We start from the raw sequence: 22,526 nt of genomic DNA on the forward strand, positions 1-22,526 counted from the left end.
TGGCCATATCGTGCGTGATACGTCGGCACTTTATGATTAATTAAGCCATCTTGCACGAAAACTCAACATCGTAAGAAAAAGTAAATTTTTAATCGTCGGATAACTTTTAACTGAAGAATATAGCATATTGACAGTTTCAGTATGGAAATTATGTCAAAATGACAAGTTTATTCTTCAGTTAAAAGATATCTGACGATTGAAAAATCAGCCTTAAGTAGCTCAGACGGTTAAGAGCAGACACCCGGCAAGCGAAAGGTCATAGGTTCGATTCCCATCTAAGGCAATTCTATTTTTTTAATTATTTTAAATCGTAACTTAAGTGTTTTTCGTAATCAAATTACTTAATTACAACATGGCCACCCCACGGATCGATTACAAATTACAAGATTACAAGTGTTTTTCGTAATCAAATTACTTAATTACAACATGGCCACCCCACGGATCGATTACAAATTACAAGATTACAACCGGTTGCCAAAGAGCTGTTATCACCGGCTTCCGGTGGCAGGAGGAAACCGGTGGCAAGGCCGGAGCGAACAATGTCAAGTGCGTGATAACATCAGGTTTGTGGCTAATTCGCTGAAACGGTAGAACCAAATTGGAAGTTCTTGTTCTTATTTTAGAACTTGGAATAGTGTGGCTTTTAATGGGACTGGAGGCAAAGGCGCAGACGGATCACCTGATGGTAAGTGATTAACACCGCCCATAGGACACCCACAGTCCCGGGGCAGTTAGCTTAGGCGCAGACCACCGATTTTTAATTGGCCGATAGTTGGGTCGGGCTGTTCATCAGTATGGAGATGTATGAAAGTGCGCACATTACACCGATTTCGTATCGGCTGATTCTTCATACAATTTAGAATGGGGCCCAACTATCGGCCAACTAAAAGTCGGTGGTCTGCGCCTAGGCTTACAGGTGAGTTACCGGCCTTTAAGGTATAAAGTACGCTCTCTTCTTGAAAGATTGTAGGTCGTCCGGAAATACCGCAGACGTCCATTCCACAATTTGGTTGTGCGGGGCCCATTAATAAGGGTGAGAAGTAGTCAGCCGTGCGTTTGCATAGTCGCACATGGACATATTTTACCCTCGGCGAAGCTCCTGCAACTCACCGAAGGTAGAAGTAAGCTTCATCCGTAATTCTCAATCACAGAGGAACCACATAACTTAAGTATAAGAGATGGTGCTTAAGCTGTATTTGAAGATCTTGGATTTCAGTCTTTAAGAGGTGGCATATAAAATATAAGTTGTAGATCCTGGATACACAGGAGTTGCAGATGTGGGAGAAAGTCGGAATAGTCATATAATATTTTATTGAACTGCTGCTTTTACATACTGATGTTACAGCACTAATACTGATGTTATAGCCACAGAATAATAATAAGTTGTTATAGCGTTTATTTGATTTTGCAAAAATCATATACAGGATGGAAACGATAAGTGATCTCACGCGATTAATTCTAAACTATACAAGATATCGAAAAACTGATTACTGATCCTGAAAGTGCTTCACGCTATTAGTACCGTTGGACAGAGCACGTGAAGCACTTTTAGGATCAGTAATCAGTTTTTGGATATCTTGTGTAGTTTAGAAATAATCGAGTGAGATCACTTATCGTTTCCACCCTGTATATTTTGTTCACAAATGCCAATCATTTACATCCTTACATCTTTAAAAATTACAAGAAATATCTAATTAATCAAACCGATAGTAAAGTCTAAAATAGCCCGTTAATCACAATGCAAACTGAGTTTTCTAACATCGCCGCGGGTTCTAAAAAAGTCAATGGGTACAACCTTGAACTGTGAAGCAACAAGTATTGAAGTGGCAGGTTAGTTAAGTAGACTCGGTCGGAATTAAGAAAGAAATGTACTGTTGATAGAACGTTAAGTTTTTCTGTACAACGAAGACAATTTTTAAGCAGTGACTTCGGCATCACACCAGAAATAGGTACGACGATATTGCAGAAGAAATGTCTTGCTTTTTCTATCAAGTGGGTCATAATATCTGATTTATTTACATATAAGCCGTCAAAATCGTACAATAATTCGATCGGCGGCTTAGTGTGCTATGTGAAGAACAAAGCGCTGCGCTATGTGAAGAACAAAGTGCTAAAGTGCTGTAAGAACAAAGCGCTTTTTTTTCTACAACACCTACCATCTGATACAAGGATATGACAGAGTCTTTGGAAAGCGTATCAATTTAAAAAATAACGTAATCTGCTTGAACATACAATAGGTGAGAGCCTACTGCTTATCTGTTTGTTATGACATCATTAAATAGTAAAGATTTTAGAGAATTCACTGTCAATTCTTGTTAAAATAATAAGGATAACTTGCGTTAACATGTCATATCAGCAAGGACAAGTTTCTTTGGACTACCTACAGTCTACAACTTCTACAAGTATTTGAATTTTGTGGATCCATGCTAATAGCAGACTAGACACAATCAGTAAAATGGCATTGCATTGAAGTACCCAGATCACCGTTCTCGAGTGGCAACCACGGGCCGGAAGACCAAGACGTAGCGTGGGCAACTGGGCAGGCCTCCTACTAGGTGGACCGACGATTTGGTGAAGGTTGCGGGAAGAACCTGGATGCGAAAGCGCAGAACCGGTCGTTATGGAAAGCCTTGGGGGAGGCCTTTGCCCAGCAGTGGACGTCATTTGGCTGAAACGAACGAGCCCCGATCATATCCCTAAGCAGGCTCTGGATTGGAACCCCCAAGGAAAACGCATACCTAGTCGCCCCAAACTTGGCTGCGCACTGTAGCAGACGAGGCGAAGAAAATCGGCAAGACCTGGAGCGAGATCAAACGCGAAGCTCAAGACCGAACGCGATGGAGGACTGTTGTGGACGCCCTCTGCCCCATCTAGGGGACATAGGACAGTAATGCCCGTTTTCATCATCAATCCCTAATTTTCAAGTGACCCCTATGGTAATACTTAACATAAATTTTGTTTTCATAGGAGTCACTTAAAAATTAGAGATTGATGGTGAAAACGGGCATAAGTCAAGTAAGTCATTGAAGTAAAGTCATTACTACTGACAATGGGGTTGGAATGAAGTAATGTCATTACTGGAGGAAGGAACGACAGTAACATCGACGTCATCACTACTCATAGTCCGTTTTAAGGAGTATTTAAAAAAACAATTCCCAGACGGGCTGCTGAATCAAATAAACAAACCAGTAGCATTGTAGGAAAATTTCAGCTTTGTCAACAATAGCGTTCATATCAACAACAAGTTATTCTTAACTTTCCTTATTCCGTATCATCAAATATCCTGCACTTTTACTGCTGATAAATTGAATAATATTTAGTTTGGATGTTCTGATTTTATGTAGTGAAGTGAATTTGCTGAAATTGAACTTATATTATTATTATGTTAGGAGAGTGCGACAAAGTAAATTAAAAAAAAATAATCAAAGGCTTACTACCAATGAAACTGAAAATAGGAGTAGTTACAAACTGAAAATATTAGTGGACATGGAGACCAAATAATAATTTATTTTTATCCTGCAGACCTTCAACTAAACGTTTAATAAAATCTAACCAGTGATGGTTGTGTTAGTCAGACCCGAGAGTAAGTAAGAAAGGAATCAGAAGAAAATAATCCTAAGGAAAAATTTTCATCGTCATCATTTCAGCCATAGGACGTCCACTGCTGAACATGGGCCTCCCCTAATGATTTCAATGTTGAGCGATTGGTAGCGGCCTGCGTCCAGCGCCTACCTGTTACCTTTATGAATGATTTTTTTTCCAACGTTTAAAACGGGAGAAGTTTAGCGAATATTGTACAAACTGTAAAAAGAGACACGGAAATGAGAAAAGTAGAATCTGTACTGCAATTTGCGAGAATCTGTCACTAACAAAACACTTCCACTCAATACTCATGAAGTTATGACGTCACCCGACGTAACAACTAACAATGCTTACAAAGTACCAGCCTTCCTACAAAAAGTAAGAATTACAACGCTATCAGAGGTCATGTGAAAAACCATCCATTGTGCGACAGACACTTTCGTTTGACCCTTCTCAACAGCGACTTGTGGAGTTTCAAGATAAATATTCTTGCTAGTTGATTTATTTTGATGTGTTATTTGAAAAAAGTGGAGCCTGTTTCCACCAAAGTGGAGGAGGAGAGATGTATTATTGGAAACCAATTAAATTACGTTCTTTCACATCATTTGTCGGCCGTTTAGTGTTGTGGTTCGTATAGTAACCCCTGTAGCCACGTTGTCCTACTGCCTTAGTCCTACCGATCGGACCACATGAACTTTTTTTAGGAATTTTAAGTGGCCAGCACAATTATGGTTTGATCTTAATAATTGAGTTTTTATTGAGCATGTCCTGAGAGTAACTGAAATAGGAAATGTAAGTGGCCCGTCGTCAACGACTGAATCCACCGAATGAGGGTTTTCGCGATTGAAAAATCCGCCAGATGGCGGGACGTGGATGTAGGGTCTGACTGCTGCGTGATTGGTGGATTTTGACATATCTGTCAATGTCATGTCAAAAATAACTAATCATGCAGCATTTGGACCTCGCGTCTACGTAGTGCCATCTGGCGGATTTTTCAATTGCAAAAACCCTCATTGGCCCGAGTCTTCAAAAGGTTGAGCCTTGCGCTATACAAGTTATCTCTGAAAATGTTCACTTATTCCTATACCGAATATTCCACTGATAATCTTGATACTTTCTGAGCTACGTTGAGGCCATAAGAAGGACGAATTTCTGCAATATCCTTGCATCAAGCCCATGGGAGTTGGACGGCTGAGTTGAGTAACATATTGCTTCACGCTGCCCCAGGGGATGGCTTGGCTATGATATATCTGAGGCAGTTTAGGTTAAAATATAATAATGTCTTTACCAGGTAAAGGTCCTGTCAAGTATGATAAGTGCTATTTTCCGGTAAAATTAGTTACATGTAACTGCCACTGTACATCATATAAACTATTATAACCTTATCAGTAGGGGTAAAAAGATAGGTAACTTCTCAAAGTTTATGATTTGACACAATTAAGCCATTAATTAGGCAACATTTGTTGATAAACTGTTTATGACTAGTGTAAAACAAGTTTACCATAAACACAGGTTTCTGAAAGTTGGCCGTCCACACTTGCTTTCCACTCATAGCGGGGAGCACGGCAACATGTGTCATAAACAATGTTTCATCACCTATGTTCTATGTTTATGGACTGTTTATAAACTGTTTACAGAGATGATGAAACATTATGAAAAAAAAAACATTGTTTATGAACAGTTTATAAACAGTGTTTATCAACAAATGTTGCCTAATGAATACATGGCTTTGCCTCTATGAGGTCCTTTGTTGACATAACAATAGGATTGTTGTTAGTTCTTATCTTTATAGTAATAGCTCTTTCAAGCTTCTTTTTATCAAGATGGCGCTGCTGCGTAAAATGTCCAAGGATATTTATTTATTGTGTTGTCATCTACGACAGCATAAAACTACTAAAGAAAATTCTACTTATTCGAGAACTGGCGCTTGGTTTCTTAATTCATACTCATAAAATTGATTATTTATACGCTATTTTCAAATCTTTTAGTGGGTCACGGAGTGGGGGTTTAAAAATAACCCGCCAAGAATAGTTTGAGAAACTGTAGATTAATTCTTAGTCAGATACTTTAATAAAGGCCGTTGTTGCAAGCGCCCTTACGCTCTGCTCTTTTAAATATAGATCGTTTCATCCACGAAGACGCGCTCCACCAATTTTTGGTCGAAGAAGAATTATTTTAGTGTGTGTGGATGATTTAGCGTGTACCAATAACACTCAAACATTAGCAGAAGAATGGTGTGGCGCGTCTTCGCGGATGAAACGATCTATAAGACGTTTTGAGTAGGAGAACCGTATCTGGAAAGAAAACTTTTAACGATTTTGACACCTGCAATTCCTTTAGCCTAGGCGCAGACCACCGACTTTTAGTTGGCCGATAGTTGGGTCGGGCTGTTAATCAGTATGGGCATGTATGAAAGTGCACAACCGCCCGACCAAATCGACCGACAAAAAATCTGCAGTTGCAGTGTCTTCGAAGAAGAATATAGGAGTTACAAGTAAACTATATGGAGTGCAACGGGACTATTCCCACCTCTCGTTCCCATTGCAACTCCTGTGTAGCCAGGATCTACAGCTTGACCGCCATAAAAACTCAACCAATGAAGGTCAAGTTTGTCCCGGGGGAAAGTTAAACTGTCATTGGACACGTAACGAAATTAATCAGAAGAACATAGGAGGAGTTGAAAATTAAGGTTCGACTTCCCGTTCGATATATGGAGTGCAAGTGTGGTTGTGTTCCGCAAGGTGAAGCACATGATGTCGTGCCCTGCGTGCCCAAACAACTGCACGCAGGAAGATTTAATGAAGGCTACTGACAACGCCACTCTTGTAGCGGAGTTTTGGGCTGACACAGTGTAGGTTTGTTGTCGACACTACTAGAATAAGAAGCATAATTGGTTTAATATGGACCGATACAAATGACAAAATTGTAAACAGTAGACTAGTCATAATGACTGCATGAGTCAAACATATTTAGAGCTATATTCGATTGGGGAGCACATGACATCGCTATTAGTCATTGTAGTAGATAATATTTGTAAACACAGTGTAATAGGCAATGCTTATCACATTTGTATGTTTGTACGATATTATAGTCATCCATACATCCTCATTTTAAGTGTTATGCCCGTTTTCACACCATCAATCCCTAATTTTTAAGTGACCCCTATGAAAACAAAATTCTTATACGGGACTATTCCCACCTCTCGTTCCCATTGCAACTCCTGTGTAGCCAGGATCTACAGCTTGACCGCCAATAACCCAACCAGTGAAGGCCAAGTGCAGTGGGTGCAGGACGCTACCAACCGGGTGATGTGGAAGTCATTGGGGGAAGCCTATGTTCAACACTGGACTTGACGTGGCTAAAATGATGAAAATGATGTTGTAACATCAGACGTCATAATGTCAGACTTCATTTACATAAAGAGTTCGAAGTACAGAATCAAAACACCATCGCTTTATGGCCAAACTAAGTGGCTTTAATTCGACTGACCCATCTGAGAATCAAACGCCGGACCGACCAAATCAAGAGAGTCGACTCAACCACTAGTCCACGCGTATAATATCTAAATATAAAAATAAGTCGGGTTTTCCTTCCTGACGCTATAACTCCAGAACGCACGAACCGATTTCCACGGTTTTGCATTCGTTGGAAAGGTCTCGGGCTCCGTTAGGTTTATAGCAAAGAAAATTTAACAAACGAAATTCCACGCGGGCGAAGCCGCGGCCGGAAAGCTAGTGACTAATCAAAACACGTGTACAGCATCGGGCAAAGGGTAATCAATTACAATAGATAAGAGTAAAAACACGCAGGATATCCTAAAAATAACGGCGAATACGTTGATAAATAGTTTTTGCTAAAATAACAAAACTTTAAATGTAATGAACGTTTTTGTAGTGGTTCGAAACGGACTACTATTCCGGAGGTTGCGGGTTCGATTCCCGCACAGTACAAACATTTGTGTGCATGAACATATTTGTTTGTATTGGACTGGGTGTTTACTATGTATAATATGTAAGTATTTACAAAAAAAAAAAGTATTTAAGTATGTTTATATCCGTTGTCTAGTACCCATAGTACAAGCTTTGCTTAGTTTGGGACTAGAAGCGCAGTGTAAAATGTCCAAGGATATTTATTTATTATATAATGAACATCATCATTTCAGCCACAGGACGTCCACTGCTGAACATAGGCCTCCCCAATGATTTCTAGATTGACCGGTTGGTAGCGGCCTGCATCCAGCGCCTTCCTACAACATTTGTGAAGTCGTCTGTACACCTTGTGTGACAAACACAACATTTCTACATCAATGTAACCTAAAACATCTATATCAGATATTATGGTAAGAATGTCTTGTATTGATTCTGTAAATTAATTAATTTTAAAGCCATAATTAAGCAAGTTATATTAAATTCGTCCTAAATTGAAGCTACTAATTAATACATATTGCTAATTTGGTTTACCTATTTAATATTGAATTCATCACACTATAAAAGTAGACATTCTAAACAGTGAGCATTGACTCTTCATAAAAACATTGTCCTCAAAAGGATTAGAATCTGCTGCAAAAGTCGGTGTTCGTATTATCCAGTAAGTATCCGAATAATAAATCTATTATAATACCAGAAAAGAATTTACATACAGGGTGTCCCAGAATGGGAGACCCAGTATAACTGAGAAGAAAGAACCTGGAAAATAATATTATAACTCGAAAAATAATGTTGGTATGCGATCTAGCCAAAAGCGATCTGATGATTGCATCTTTTAGATATTTGTGATTGGATTTTTACTGAGAATTGTAGCGACGCTCTTTGTCTTAGAACTGATACAAACAAGTTTTGTTCCTAAAACTCAGCGGTGACAAAAACTTAGTAAAAGACTACGAAGATGCGTATTTGAATTTTAATCTCAAATTGCAAATCTGTTTCTTAGGCTATATCAAGGTTTCCCAAACTGCGAGTTGAAAATTACAAGTTCTCGTCACAGTAAAAAAGTTTGGGAAGCTCTGGGCTAGTGTAGACGATTTATGGAGAGTAAAAAGAAGAAAGATTTGGTAGAAATTCTTATTTAATTTTGGATTATTTACACTAGACTAGTCTGGCCAGCGTGGGGAGTGTAGGACAAATCCTCCATTTGCCTCTGGTCAATTAGAGGGTCGTGCTCCTGCACTGGAGACCAATGACCTGATGTGATTTTAACCGCCTCTGTGGTCTAGTGGTAAGACCACCTGCTTCAGACGCAGAGGTCCCGGGTTCGATTCCCAGTGGGGGCAGATTTTTCTGTTCGGTTTGGTTGGTGGTAGGGCTTGTTCTAAGTCCGCCTGGCTAGCTACCACCATCTTACCTAAGTCTGTCGCCATAACAACAATATTTACAGCATTGTTGTGTTCCGGCAGTTAGAGGTGAGATAGCCAGTTCCTCCGTGGTTGAGGATTCCGGGTGAAGCTCGCTTCCACCTTCGGCCTGATCATCACTTACCAACAGGTGAGATACAGGCCAAGAGCTTCCTCGTTGTGGATAAAAAAAATGATATAGTCCGAAAAATATTGGACGAAGCCACGGCCTGAAACTAGTATTAAACAAGTAATAAATTGACGTCTATTACATGACTTACTTACTTACATGACATATTTGCCAAGTTTCAAGTGAAACTTGACCTTCGACCTTCGCCAAGGTCGGCTAGGAAAAACATTATACCGAGCGTGTTCCGACAAGGTTTATGATGTTCTTATAACTTATTTTAATAAGGTCCGTAGAGATTATTTCTAACCTACTTCAAAAAAGGAGGAGGTTTTCAATTCGTCTGTATTTTTGTATGTTTAGGACCGCAAAATTCCGTCAATTATGGACCGATTTCAATAAATGGAAAGAATTATGATCTAGAATGGATTTAAATAAATAAAAAAAACGTCAATTTTGTAACTAAAGTCTGATAAAAATCGATTGAAACATTGACTGAGTTACATATCTCAACAGAATATTATGTTTTAAGCTTAGATTAATAAAACCTAGATAGATAGTCAGTGCACGAAAGGTGAGGCAGTTTTTAGGGAGCCGGCACGGCTTACCCGTAAACGTCACATGAACTGTCAAAGTGAAAAATTGGTAAACACGTCTGACGAATTTTAATTAATTAAAACGGTTTGTGCTGTGAAAGGGTGTCTAAAATATATCAGAAAAACAAAAGAAAGTGACCAGTGTTACATTTCATAAGTAAGTACTACGATTCGACGCGTATTTTGCTTGAATTTGGCTTTCAAAAATTAAATACGGGAATGATACCAGTAACAAGAAAATGTATTTCCCAATTATTCGCCGTACAAATACACTTCCTTTTCTATGAAATCGAGACTTTGAAGTCGATTTATCTTATTGTTATTAGGTAGGTACTTTGAATTCAATAAATAAGTAAGTACATGATGCGTTTTGTTTTTGTTAATTATAAAATTATTAAAAACGTATTAAAAATTTCCCTACTTTCGGGAAAATCGCCTTCACTGTCTACACTCCCCAACAAAATTGACACTAATGACATAAAATTTTTGCCTCACTCTTGACGAAGCGTTTGTATGAAGACTATCCATCTAGGTTTTATTAATCTAAGGTTTTAAGCAATGAAAATTATACATTTATTATTTATTTATTTTAGACCATTTAGCTGACTGATGTGATTATATGTCCATGCATATCCATTTCTGTGGCACGTAGAACAATCATTACAAACTATAGCCTGACCAGGAACATAAAAACCCTGGCATAGAGGCGCCTCAATTGCATTTGATAGTGCAACACTGAGTACAGTCGTACCTGTGTTAAATTAATAGGCTAACTTTATGTATCAGGATTCAGGATTACGGGCTAATTTGATGTTTTCATAAATTAACGAAAAAATATTATTATAGGTAACCTGATTTGAATAAATTAAATGAAACCATCAATCGAGCTAGTAGATTTATTTTATTATTCATCAATAATCAAATTCAGAACTTGAATATTCAACTGCAATGTCTGCTCATGAACGCTTCAAACTCGGTAGGTACTTATTTCCCAATCCCATAAAATTCAACACTTAGAAAGTGACAAAATTTTTAAAATAGGTAGTTGAAACAAACCACAGCTAATTTTCATAGTGGACTGTACTATACGATAAACATGTCAGTCAATTTGACAACCTTTGTCGGAAACATTATTCAATGAAAATATTGTTCGAACCCTTAGTATTTCTCTTCGACAAATACTTTAACACATTGTAAACCACTTTTCTTTCACGACTATAAAAATATTTTAGCAATTTAATTCATAAAACCGACACGCGCATTTAAAATAAAGTTTGTTTACACTTTGACAGCAATAGACTGACATGCAAGGTGACATGTCAATGAAGTTTTCAGTTACTGTTGCCATTAAAAGAAATTAGTACCATTAGTTTTCCGCAACATGGCGAGGGTTTTTATGTTCCTGGTCAGGCTATATATCAATTATACCTTAGTTCTAGGGCATAGTATTCGATATAGGTCAAAGGATTAGAATAACCTTATTATTATTTTGTAAGATGACGATGTATATCAAACTAAATCCGAAAACATAACCCTCATTATGGCGCAGTCGGGTAAAAAATGAGAAAGTTTGCGAGGATGGGAGGATTAAACTACTGAACCGACTTAGATGAAATCTATACTAATATTATAAAAAATGCGAAAGTAACTCTGTCTGTCTTTCTGTCTCTCTTTTACGCGTAAACCACTGAACCGATTTTGGTGAAATTTGGCATAGAGATAGTTTGAGTCCCGGGAAAGGACATAGGATAGTTTTTATCCCGGTTTTTGAAACAGGGACGCGCGCGATAAAGTTTTTCTGTGACAGACAAAATTCCACGCGGGCGAAGCCGCGGGCGGAAAGCTAGTATGATATACCTAGATATAGCTTGAGACAAAGGGAAAAACAAAATCCTTGTGTGACAAACCGAAGTCTAGGACTTGCTAGTGAAAAATACTAACCGAATCCTACCTCCCCCTTTTTGAAGTCGGTTAAAAAACAACTGTTTTCACCCAACTGGTCAAAGTTCAACACATCTACTTGACAGGATTCCACTCTAACTGCTGTTAAGTCTATGTTACTCCACTAACCTAAATAGTGTTGTTAGCGTTCTGTTTGTCAGTCTGTGTGTACAAGGCCACCTGTGGACGATTAGCGGTGTTCTGAACTTTATTATGTAATTAACTGGGTTGGATTTTGAATAACATTAATATTGAGTAAAAATCTTGAGTTTTATTAATAACCATTGACAAGGTGCAGATTGAGCCTCTGTTATAAAAAATAAAATTTACGTGACCATCGATTTTTAGTTGGCCGATAGTTTGGCCCGATTCTAATGTATGAAGAATCGGCCAATACCAAATCAGTGTAATGTGCGCACTTTCATACATGCCCATTGCCCATACTGATTAACAGCCCGACCCAACTATCGGCCAACTAAATAGTCTTCCAGTGACTTGGCCGACTTTTAGCTTGGTCCACGGGCCAAGTCACTGTATTAAATTTTTAAATATTTTTCTTCCAGTTTACAGTTTTTATTAAATAATTAAACACCAAATCAACAAAGACTCCTCTAGAATCTTAAAGTAGGCTCAGTTGCTGGAAGAAAAAATACTTAAAAATTCAATACAGTTACTTGGCCCGTGGACCAAGCTAAAAGTGGGCCAAGCCACTCTTGAATGAAACTTCGCCGCTATGAAATTCCTGTAAAACCATAGACTAACTCGCGTTAATTTTAAACATAGTTGAAGCCACTTTATTTACAAAATATGGAGTGTTGACTACTGCTGACTTTGCTGACACAAACTGTTTCTATTTCTAATGGACTAAAGTTTAATTTCGTTTGCACATAGACTCCAGGTAACCCGAATCTGGTATCTCTTCGGTTATTTTGGATACCAATGCCAAGATAGCAAAACAATATAAACGGGCTATTTCTAGTACTTTGGTGTTTGGTTTGGTCGGAGATTGATGGCTAGTACAGCATAGTAACACGATAAATTGTTGCAAACTAGTACCTCAATAGGTAATAGTTGCAATCAACTAGATAAGAGTTACAATACTACAGTATTTAGTGTGATGTGCCGTTGGGACGAAATTATTATATCCGATAAGATTCTTATTCATAAAAATCTTACGAAACTTATGAACTGAAATCTTGTCGTCCGATTTCGGCTTGGTGATATCAACACATTCACATACAGTCATTATTTTAAGTTACTTTTGTGAACGCTACAATGTAACTAGGGTTGCCAGGCGTCCGGATAAAGCCGGACATAGTTAGGCTTTTTGATTGCGTGTCCGGCCAAAATAACCCCTTCAATCAAGGTGTGAGGTCAAATGCCTGCCTTCTGCATAAAAAACATGTTCAACTCACCAAGTTGTATGGATCCCATGATCTGGGAAGACTGGATCTTCTTGTATGTGATCTCGCCGCCCTCCCCCACTCTCCTGTGACCGATCTTGCGGTCCGACTTGTGCACTTTGCTGATGGCCCCCGAGGGGCCCACTGCCGGCTGTAAAGGAGACATCAGATTAGAATGAATTTTATAAAAAAAGCTCTATATTCAAGACAAAATAACGAGCCCAGACGATATAATTGATGTAAAGCATTGAGGAGTTGATCTGCAGGTGGTCCTGCTAGCAGCAACTTCATTTCAACATAATACTGGCCTAGGAGGCCTGCGTGTAGGCAGGCAATAAGATTGGTGCCCGTTTTCACCATCAATCAGTTATTTTTAAATGGTAACACATTTAACAGGAATTTTGTTTTCATAGGGGTTACTTAAAAATTAGGTTGATGGTGAAAACGGGCATGGGAGTCTTATCTATACTAAATGCGAAAGTAAATCTGTCTGTCTATCTTGCTTTCACGCCTAAACCATTGAACCGATTTTGATTAAATTTGGCATAGAGATAGTTTGAGTCCCGGGAAAGGACATAGGATAGTTTTTGTCCCGGTTTTTGAAACAGGGACGCGCGCGATAAAGTTTTTCTGTGACAGACAAAATACGCTAGTTATAAATAAGATAGCTAATTAAAAATAATTTTCTTTTCGGTATTTAAGGCTACTTTTACATTTATTACAAATAAGATGCCCCTGCTTTTAGTTTGTTTGTTAAGCTGCCAAAATAATCACGAATAGGCAAATATTGGTTTACGTGGGTCTTTCTTTTAGCCCTATAAACCTCTCGCTCTACAAAAAACAGATAAAATAGAAATTAGTTTGTAAACATCACGTTAATCTTTACAATTTTGTTTTTGTTGTTTGTAAATGTAAAATAGGGGTAATTTTACATTGTAACATCATAAGATGGACTGGACTTGCTGTCGTCTGTGCATCGGAAGTAGACTACGAGGTCACATTTTACCTGACACGCGCGACTCACAACCGCGTGGGTGAACTGATTCTTCCAGTATCCAGTTACAAAGAAACCTGGATCAGTGATACTCAAAGTCTAAGAGGCGCAGACCACGGACTTTAGTTGGCCGATAGTTGGGCCCGATTCTAATTTGTATATGAAGAATCGGTCTATACCAAATAGGTGTAATGTGCGCACTTTCATACATCTCCATACTGATCAACAGCCCGATCCAACTATCAGCCAACTAAAAGTCGGTGATCTGCGCCTAGTTTAATCTTAGATTCTTATTTTCGAGGAGTCTACGCAAAGGGACGGAACTATTCCCACCCCTCGTTCCCATACCATCTCCTGTGTAGCCAGGATCTACAGCTTGACCACCAATAATCCACCAGTGAAGGTCAAGTTTGTCCCGGGGGAAAGTTTAACTGTCATTGGTGAAATTAAAATTGGTGGTCTTTGAAATGGAATGGGGAGCCTCCAGTGTTTATTCAATAATGATTAGGGGCAGCTTAAATAGACAATCCATTGGGAGCTTCCCTAAGGTGGGAACCACAAAAATTTTGGGTTTTGTCTGATGGGGCGAATAAATGGAAATAAGTGGAATAATCCCAAGATTTTTTTTAGCAATCCCCCTTTGAAGGGGCGAATCAATAGAGATAAGTGAAATAATCCCAATCTTGCACCGAGAGGGTTTACGCAAAACTGAAATACATATCAATTTCTTCTTCTTCTTTGCCTGGCCCATTCCCATTTTATTTGGGGTCGGCCCTCCGCGTCCTGCGTCTCCAGGCGGCTAGGTCCTGGGTTGTCTTACTGTTAACTTGGGCTTCTTTAAGGTCGTTATTGATTACAGACATCCATATCAATTTGTCGAGACGAATAAGTTTGGGTAACTATGACTTAGATAATCCTACATGCTACAAAGCATCATCATCCAATGACTGGATGGATATTGATACAATCTTCATTGATTCTAAACTGGTAAACTTATTGGCATCTGAAACAATTGATTTTACACCCACATGCTTAGGACTGAGGCCACGGATTCCTTTGTAAAGATGACACATAAAATAAAACAAACATATAAGTATCTTTATGCAGTTCTAGTAAGTGCGATTTTGCAACAAAATTAGTGTGATGTGCTGTCAACTGTGATTTTATCCTTATTTAAGGAGTTTAATGCCCGTTTTCACCATCGATCCCTAATTTTTAAGTGACCCTTAATAAAGAAAAAAGGTTGTATGTGTACCATAGGGGTCACTTAAAAATTAGGGATTAATGGTGAAAACGGGCATAAGACAACTAGTCAACATCATCATCATCAATAATTCACCCACAGGACGTCCACTGCTGAACATATGCCTCCTTGCTCAACTGTTGTTCACTTAAAACTACTTGTATTCTTAGCAAGCTCTTCTCTTAAGTAACATGCATTCTAATCAGAAATTCATCAAATTTTGTTCAGAAGTAATAGGCTGAAAAAGGTACCTGACAATATTTTTGCATTTAATAAGTAATTTGTATGAGGCTGGTTTTAGTGTCACGCGGACTGTCAGTGCGGATCGCTCCGCACAGCCGATTTGTATGAACTCCGTCCGCACCGGACGGTCCGCGTGACACTAAAACCAGCCTGAATTTGTTTTAGATTCCTTGCTCAAATATTATTCCCGTGTCTCTTAGCAAGTTGAATCGAATTTAACGTTTGTCGAACTAATAAATGAACCATAAAATATTTAAATTTAACAACAGGAAATAAACTGAAGTAAAAGTCCAACAAAAGTATATCAGGACGACCCGCCCACTTGTCTGTCATTTTATAAATAGCTAACACACTTCGTTCCTCACCAAAAATGGTCAACAATAAAGTATCGTTATATTTGGAAACCTTTACCGTTACCAATCTTCACGATGCTTTTTTTCAACATGACAATAGGTGTTAATTTCTGCATATTTCGTTTCAACCAAATGACGTCAGCAGTGGGAGACGGCTTATGTGACTGCACCAGACAATCTGCCAATAGAGTTATGGAGGGAGATCGTGCGGAGAGTTGTATCCGCCTCTACAACCGATGTGAACAACGCCTCAACGTGACCACGACCGCTCTGCCAAGAGCGTAACGAATAAGAAGAAGAAATGACGTCTGTTGGACAAAGGCCTAAAAGATTTCCACAAGGACCGGTCCAGCGCTGCCCGCATCCAGGTGCTTCCCGCGACCTTCGGTTGATATTTAGTAGTGTATTCCACTTTGAACACCTGGGTGCTCATAGGCGACAATTTAGTTACAAAGGGTTCTTACACACGAACAGCATTTTGCTGTCGACGCATGTAACTGCAGTCGACGTCAGAAGGCGACGGCTAGCTGTCGACATGCTGCCGACGTGCTGTCGACGCGTTCGCGGCTGCCGCCAGCAGGTGGCGACAGCTAGCCGCCTCCGCCATTTTGAAGGTCAACTGTCAGTAGTCCAGGAGCTTACACGCACACCTAATGAGTTCCGAACAAATTGATTCGGAATTGCTAAAAAATTAGTGCTGTCAAAAACAATGAAATAATATGGAACTCGAATTTAGAAGGCTACCATAATAAAACATCAAAAAATAGAGCATGGGCGTCGGTGTGTGTAGTCTCGTTCTCTATTCAATAACATTTCTTAAACCCACAATGACCGGTTCTTTCTCTTTCGTCAACGACGACGGAGTAAATGCAACAACAGTGTTTCTTCAATGAAATCCATTTTCAACTGGCTGGCTCCTGTACAAAGACGTACGCCGACACGGTCGTCGCAGCAAGCTGTCGACTCGTCGACGGCAGACGTCGACGTGTCGACAGCTTGCTGCGGGCACGTCGACGGCTAGCTGCCGACAAGTGACGGCGACTGCGGTCGCCTTTGCTGTCGTCAATGTGCTGCTCGTGTGTAAGAGCTCTAATGATTCCACCACCTAGGTGCCAACTGCCAATCTATACAAGGGTGATATCATCATAGGACACTAAAGTATCGCATTTGGGCACCCAGATTTCATCCACGTGATCAAAGTGGTCGACCTCAAAAAGGTAGCAGGAAGGCGCTGGATGCAGGCCGCTACTAACCAGGCGATATGGAAACCATTGGGGGAGGCCTATGTTCAGCAGTGGACGTCCTGTGGCTGAAATTATGATGATCAAAGTGGAATAAACCATTTAATGTCTACTTATTGTCATCTCGAAAAGGACATTTAGAACTTTTAGACATTTTGCCAAATGGGTCAATGACCTTCATCACGAAACGTAAACGTACAACATCAGAAATCACGTTTCATCTGAATGGGAGAGTAGACAAAGCACGGCGCGTCATCGCCACGTCATGTCGTGACGCGCCACCGCTTCCGATTCGAAAATAAACATTAAATGCATTTCTGATGACTTCCCTGAAGATTTTAAACTGACTGAAGTGCATGGACCCTAGTCTAGTGATACCCAAAGTGGTATATTAGGACCCCCTGGGGTCCATTGCAGACTCCAAGGTGTCTAAGCGAAGCGAAATTAGAGGTCCCTGGGATGGAATGGGGGTCCACAATAATGACCTTGGATCTCTGCTTTCTTTAATCTGATTTATCCATCAAATAGATAAGATAACAGACCGGTCACTAGGTGAATCTCCAACGAGTCCATCAAAAAAATGTGGCAACTAGGTAAGTAGTACGGGACTAAAAACCAAACTTCTGGTGCCTTATTACAAAAAAGTTGGAAGCGCGATGAATCTATACTATCTATACTCTATACTAATATTATAAATGCGAAAGTAACTCTCTGTCTGTCTCGGTTTCACGCCTAAACCACTGAACCGATTTTGATGAAACTTGGCATAGAGATAGTTGAGTCCCGGGAAAGGACATAGGATAGTTTTTATCCCGGTTTTTGAAACAGGGACGCGCGCGATAAAGTTTTTCTGTGACAGACAAAATTCCAAGCGGTCGCGGGCGGAAAGCTAGTCAAACTATATATGTCAATTTAAACTGATCAACGCGAACTTTTTGTAATAAGGGGTCTGAGGGCATGAAAGACGAGAGAGAGGGAGTGTTGCACCCTCATGCATCACGTGCGCTATGACAAGAAGTTTTTAATATCAATGGACTGAAGATTAAATGAATCAGACGTAATTAAGAAGAGTTCAAGGCTAAAGAAATGAGGAAGGATTCTCCAGTGCGTAAGGAAAATCCCATGACAAACAAGGGTATAAATAAACCTGAAAGAAAGAAGTATACGTCACGCGCAGTTATGTTTTATGGTGGTGACCTATCACGTACGCTGTTAACTATCTAACATTTGACAAAATCACCGGATTTTTCCGTAGTAGAATCCACATACGACTGACGGCATATCAAATCAAATAGTTTATTATTAGTACATAGGCCCTTTCCAGGCGCTTATACACGTCCCAAATATAGCTTACCCTACCTTTCACATAGCTCGTACGGCGGGCGGGGCACATAGCTCGTAGAGACAATGGCCGTTGGGGCAGAAAAGTTCTCGAGTAGCGACCACGGGCTGAAAGACGTAGCGTGGGCAGGCCTCCTACTAGGTGGACCGACGATCTGGTAAAGGTCGCGGGAAGAGCCTGGATGCGGGCAGCGCAGGACCGTTCATTGTAAAAAACCTTGGGGGAGGCCTTAATTTGTCCAGCAGTGGACGTCATTTGGCTGAATCGAACGAAAGAACCACCATTTTGGGACAAATATGGACTGGTGCTGAGAAGTGGCGGAAAAAACTCAGTCACCTTGGTCATACAGAACTACAGATTCATTTCTTATCGCACAATCAGGTCGGCAGATGCATCTGAGCCAATTAAAAGTGACAATCATCATCCCAAAGTCCAAATTGACTCATTAAATCCAGGAATCATGTCCTCATGTTGGTACAGCATACAAATAATGATGAGTCAACACACATATTGTGTAGCACTGGCCCCACGCCAGTGAGTTAAGTAATGAGCATATTATATTGTCTGGGACACTGGTTCCCAAAGTATAGTAAGCATACCCCAGGGGGTGATAATTTAGTGCAAAATTGTTTCTTGATGCAAATGTAGGAAGGCAGAAATTGGCTTGTGAATCAAGCCAGTGTCAGTAATTTATGAATAAGGGGGTAAAAAACGTAACTAAAACTCTTTGGCACAGAATAGATTTTTAATTAAGTCACCCCTCGTGGTAAGCTTAATATGCTTGTGTAACGTGTGGGTTCACCACTATAATCCGCAGCGCGGCGGGGATCGAACCCGCTTTCCTCGGAATGGGACTTACAGAAGTTACAATCTAGAAATCCTGTTCTGTCCTCTATCTAGTTCTTGGGAAAATCATTTAGTATCCATTACAGAAGCACAATTTGGCTAAAATTGAAATAAGGCATTTATTTCATCTCCCTTATTCGCCTTATAATATACGACATCCACGTGAGGAGTGGGAGTGGTCCTATCCTACTATCATTGACTTACGCCTGTATTCACAAACAACGCTTGTTTAAGTGAAGCAGTATCGAACGCACAGCTTTGAATAGAGCTCTGTGATTGGTTCGTGTGTCACCCTGTGCGTCCACGCGCACTGTGTACCTCACAGTAATGTTTGTTAATACGGGCATTAATCTACTAGAATACAGTCAGATGATTTACGAATTATTGGTGTTATCAGCTATCAAATTAGATAAATGACACTGACCTTAGTCAATTGAGTCACATCATGACATAAACAAAAAAATGCTCAGATATGTGTCATCAAAATAATATCTGAAAGGTTTCGTTCGTTCGTTTCAGCCGAAAGACGTCCACTGATGGACAAAGACCTCCCCCAAGGATTTCCACAAAGACCGGTCCTGCACCGCTCGCATCCAGGCGCCTTCCGCGACCTTCACCAGATCGTCGGTCCACTTAGTGGAAGGCCTGCCCACTCTACGTCTTCCGGCTCGCGGTCGCCACTCGAGAACTTTTCTGCCCCAGCGGCCGTCAGCTCTACGAGCTATGTGTCCTGCCCACTGCCACTTGATTTTAGCGATTCTGCGGGCTATGTCAGTTACTCTGGTTCTCTGGTTTGAAAGGTTTATTTATTACAAGACAATTTTTTAAAAGCTTTGCATATGTGTAGGAACTTTTTACCTCATTTAATTTGAAGGTTAGAAAGAATTTCTTTCACATGGCAAAATAGTGTACAAATTCCAAATGATTGGGAACCAGTGGTTACATTATTAACATATGGATTTCTTTGGTGCCTAGGGAAAACATCAAGTAGCCTTAATAAGTACTTCTGTACTAAGGGCACTAAATGAAATTAAACATGAGTGATCCCTAAATATTGAATAGTAGAGTACTTATAAATATGAAGCTAATCTAAACACTGAGGCATCTTTTGTAGACTTAATAAGTATTAAGATTTTGCAACATTAATCTAGTACTGTCAACTGTACACAATCCCTTCTTCATTTTCCATTCAGTATTTCCTTCATTGCCTTCAAAAAACTAAGGATGGATTTGACCAATCAAGAGTATAATCTCAGAACAAATCGTCAGTTATTCGACATTTTGACATATTTCCCATACTGAAACTATCAATGTGCCAGTTATACCAGGAGTTATTCTCGGATAAAAGTTTGGTCAAATCGGGCCTAAAACAGTTAATTATCCTGTAATCAATTTACATAGGAAATAAATAAATCATTATTTAGTAGCGCTGTTATATCAATGTAAAGTTGAGTGAGTTTTTGTTAATTGTTTATGTAAAAACTGTTTATCAACTGTATTTACATGGATTTTAATGGTCATTATTATCTGAATGATAATGTATTGTGATTGAAACAAACATTTAATCAGCAGACCAGTTCGGAAAATAACATTGGTTTACTGTTATTTTTATTTGTATATTAACTGAAACACTGATATTTAGAGGCATTGCAAAGATCTATTAACCTGGTGTTCCTTGATTTTATCATTGTTGAACTAAATTTAGATCTATCCATAGAGAAAGTAGGTACCTAATAAGTTTGGACCTCTGTAGGTAAAGTAGGAACCTACTCAGGTTTTTAAAAGTAAAGTTGCAGTACATTTCTTACTTGCGCTAAATGTTTTGTATGTATGTAAGCTATATGTTGTATACAAATAGATATTTATCACATGTACTTCCCTCTGTCCCACCATTGTTTTAACCTAGGAGCCTTGAAGCAAGCAAGTTCTATGATGATAACATTATATTTACAACAGTAGTAGGTATTTGATGTCAAATAAATGTCCATGACCCTGAGTATTTATTTATTATTTGAGAAAGATGAGTTTTTGACTAAATCTCTACATGTTTTACAAAGATATATCTGTATTAAAGTAATTTATACTTTAAAAAACCCTTATTATTTGATGTGATTATAAAAAAAAAAATTATGACAAAAACAAAAAGTTTCATGCAAAAGTGGGAGTAAAACATACTAACTGACATCATACCACAAACCATTCATGATTGTAGCCTTTAACTGGGCCACCTAGAACAATCATACACATACATACTGGCGTACATAGGGTTGCCAGGTCCAAAATCACAAAAGCCGGACTTTGTGTTTCATTTGGCCGGACATTTTTGCCCAAAAGCCGGACATGTGACGGGGGGAGGGGGGGGTGCAATTAGTGTCAGCTCATGAGTGAGTACTATCATCATCGGTTGCTAACCAACATCCTGATGCATGCGCTTCATATGATTCTGTGGCTCGACTTTCGCCTGGCGTGGCAACCAAATAAAAAGCCTAACAAAAGCCGGACAGGCCGGACAAGGCAATATTTGGCCGGACAAGACCCTAAAAAGCCAAACATGTCCGGCTAAAGCCGGACGCCTGGCAACCCTAGGCGTACACAGACGCGCCGTGGTCATCCCCGCGTTATCTAGCAATTTCTCAACAGTACAAGTGAACAAAACTTGCATATTTAAACGGATAGCCGCTGAGGCATTCAATTTATTACTTTCTCCAACTAACAAAATGTTCTCGCGAACTATGAATGAAATTACCAACGTACATAAACAAAATAACATTCACTTACGTCGTATGGTGCATTTTTTTCAGCGATCGAGGCTTTATCGCGTTCTGAAAATGAAAAAGAGCACAAATAAGCAACTAGGTTGATCCGAGATGTTCGACCGAGAAATACGATTATGCCATTGGTATGTTGTATAACCGATGTTGTATTATTAGATTTAGAAGTACACTACCATCGTCCTCGGAGCCCGATGGCCCGGTTGCGCTTTCAGTCTTTTTGGGGACTGTGCTATCCATAACTTCGATATGATCACTGTCCCCCGAGGCCATTTTTGTTTTCCTGTTACACCCCCTATTTTGAAGTCTCTCGATTCAATGTATGCACAATATTAATTCTCATGGCTCACATCACACTTGCATCGCTAGCACAATGATTCACTATAATTTAATTAGAAGAAATCAATTAGTTTACGCGAAAACGCTCGCCCGAAGCATTCGACTGACACGACCGCTCATTGTAACTGTGTTGCCAACTGAAAAATAAATTATCATAGACTAGAAACTTATGTCGA

General features: G+C 39.5%; 1 protein-coding gene across 4 annotated transcripts in view; it reads right to left on the reverse strand.

The window, feature by feature from the left end:
- LOC114363620 (phosphatidylinositol 4-phosphate 5-kinase type-1 alpha) overlaps positions 1–22,481 on the reverse strand; it is a 61,035-nt gene extending 38,554 nt beyond the window's left edge. For all 4 annotated transcript variants that reach the window (XM_028319396.1, XM_028319395.1, XM_028319394.1 and 1 more), the window contains exons 1-3: positions 22,188–22,481; positions 22,019–22,062; positions 12,991–13,129 (exon numbers count right to left, since the gene is read on the reverse strand). In XM_028319396.1, coding sequence (XP_028175197.1) covers positions 12,991–13,129; positions 22,019–22,062; positions 22,188–22,284 — 280 coding nt within the window. In that variant the 5' untranslated portion in view covers positions 22,285–22,481. The remainder of the gene's footprint in view (positions 1–12,990; positions 13,130–22,018; positions 22,063–22,187) is intronic.
- Positions 22,482–22,526: the final 45 nt, after the last annotated feature.

Source organism: Ostrinia furnacalis, unplaced genomic scaffold (genome assembly GCF_004193835.3).
Source record: "Ostrinia furnacalis isolate ACB-3 unplaced genomic scaffold, ASM419383v2 OfSCF7182, whole genome shotgun sequence".
Classification (NCBI taxonomy): Eukaryota; Metazoa; Arthropoda; class Insecta; order Lepidoptera; family Crambidae; genus Ostrinia; species Ostrinia furnacalis.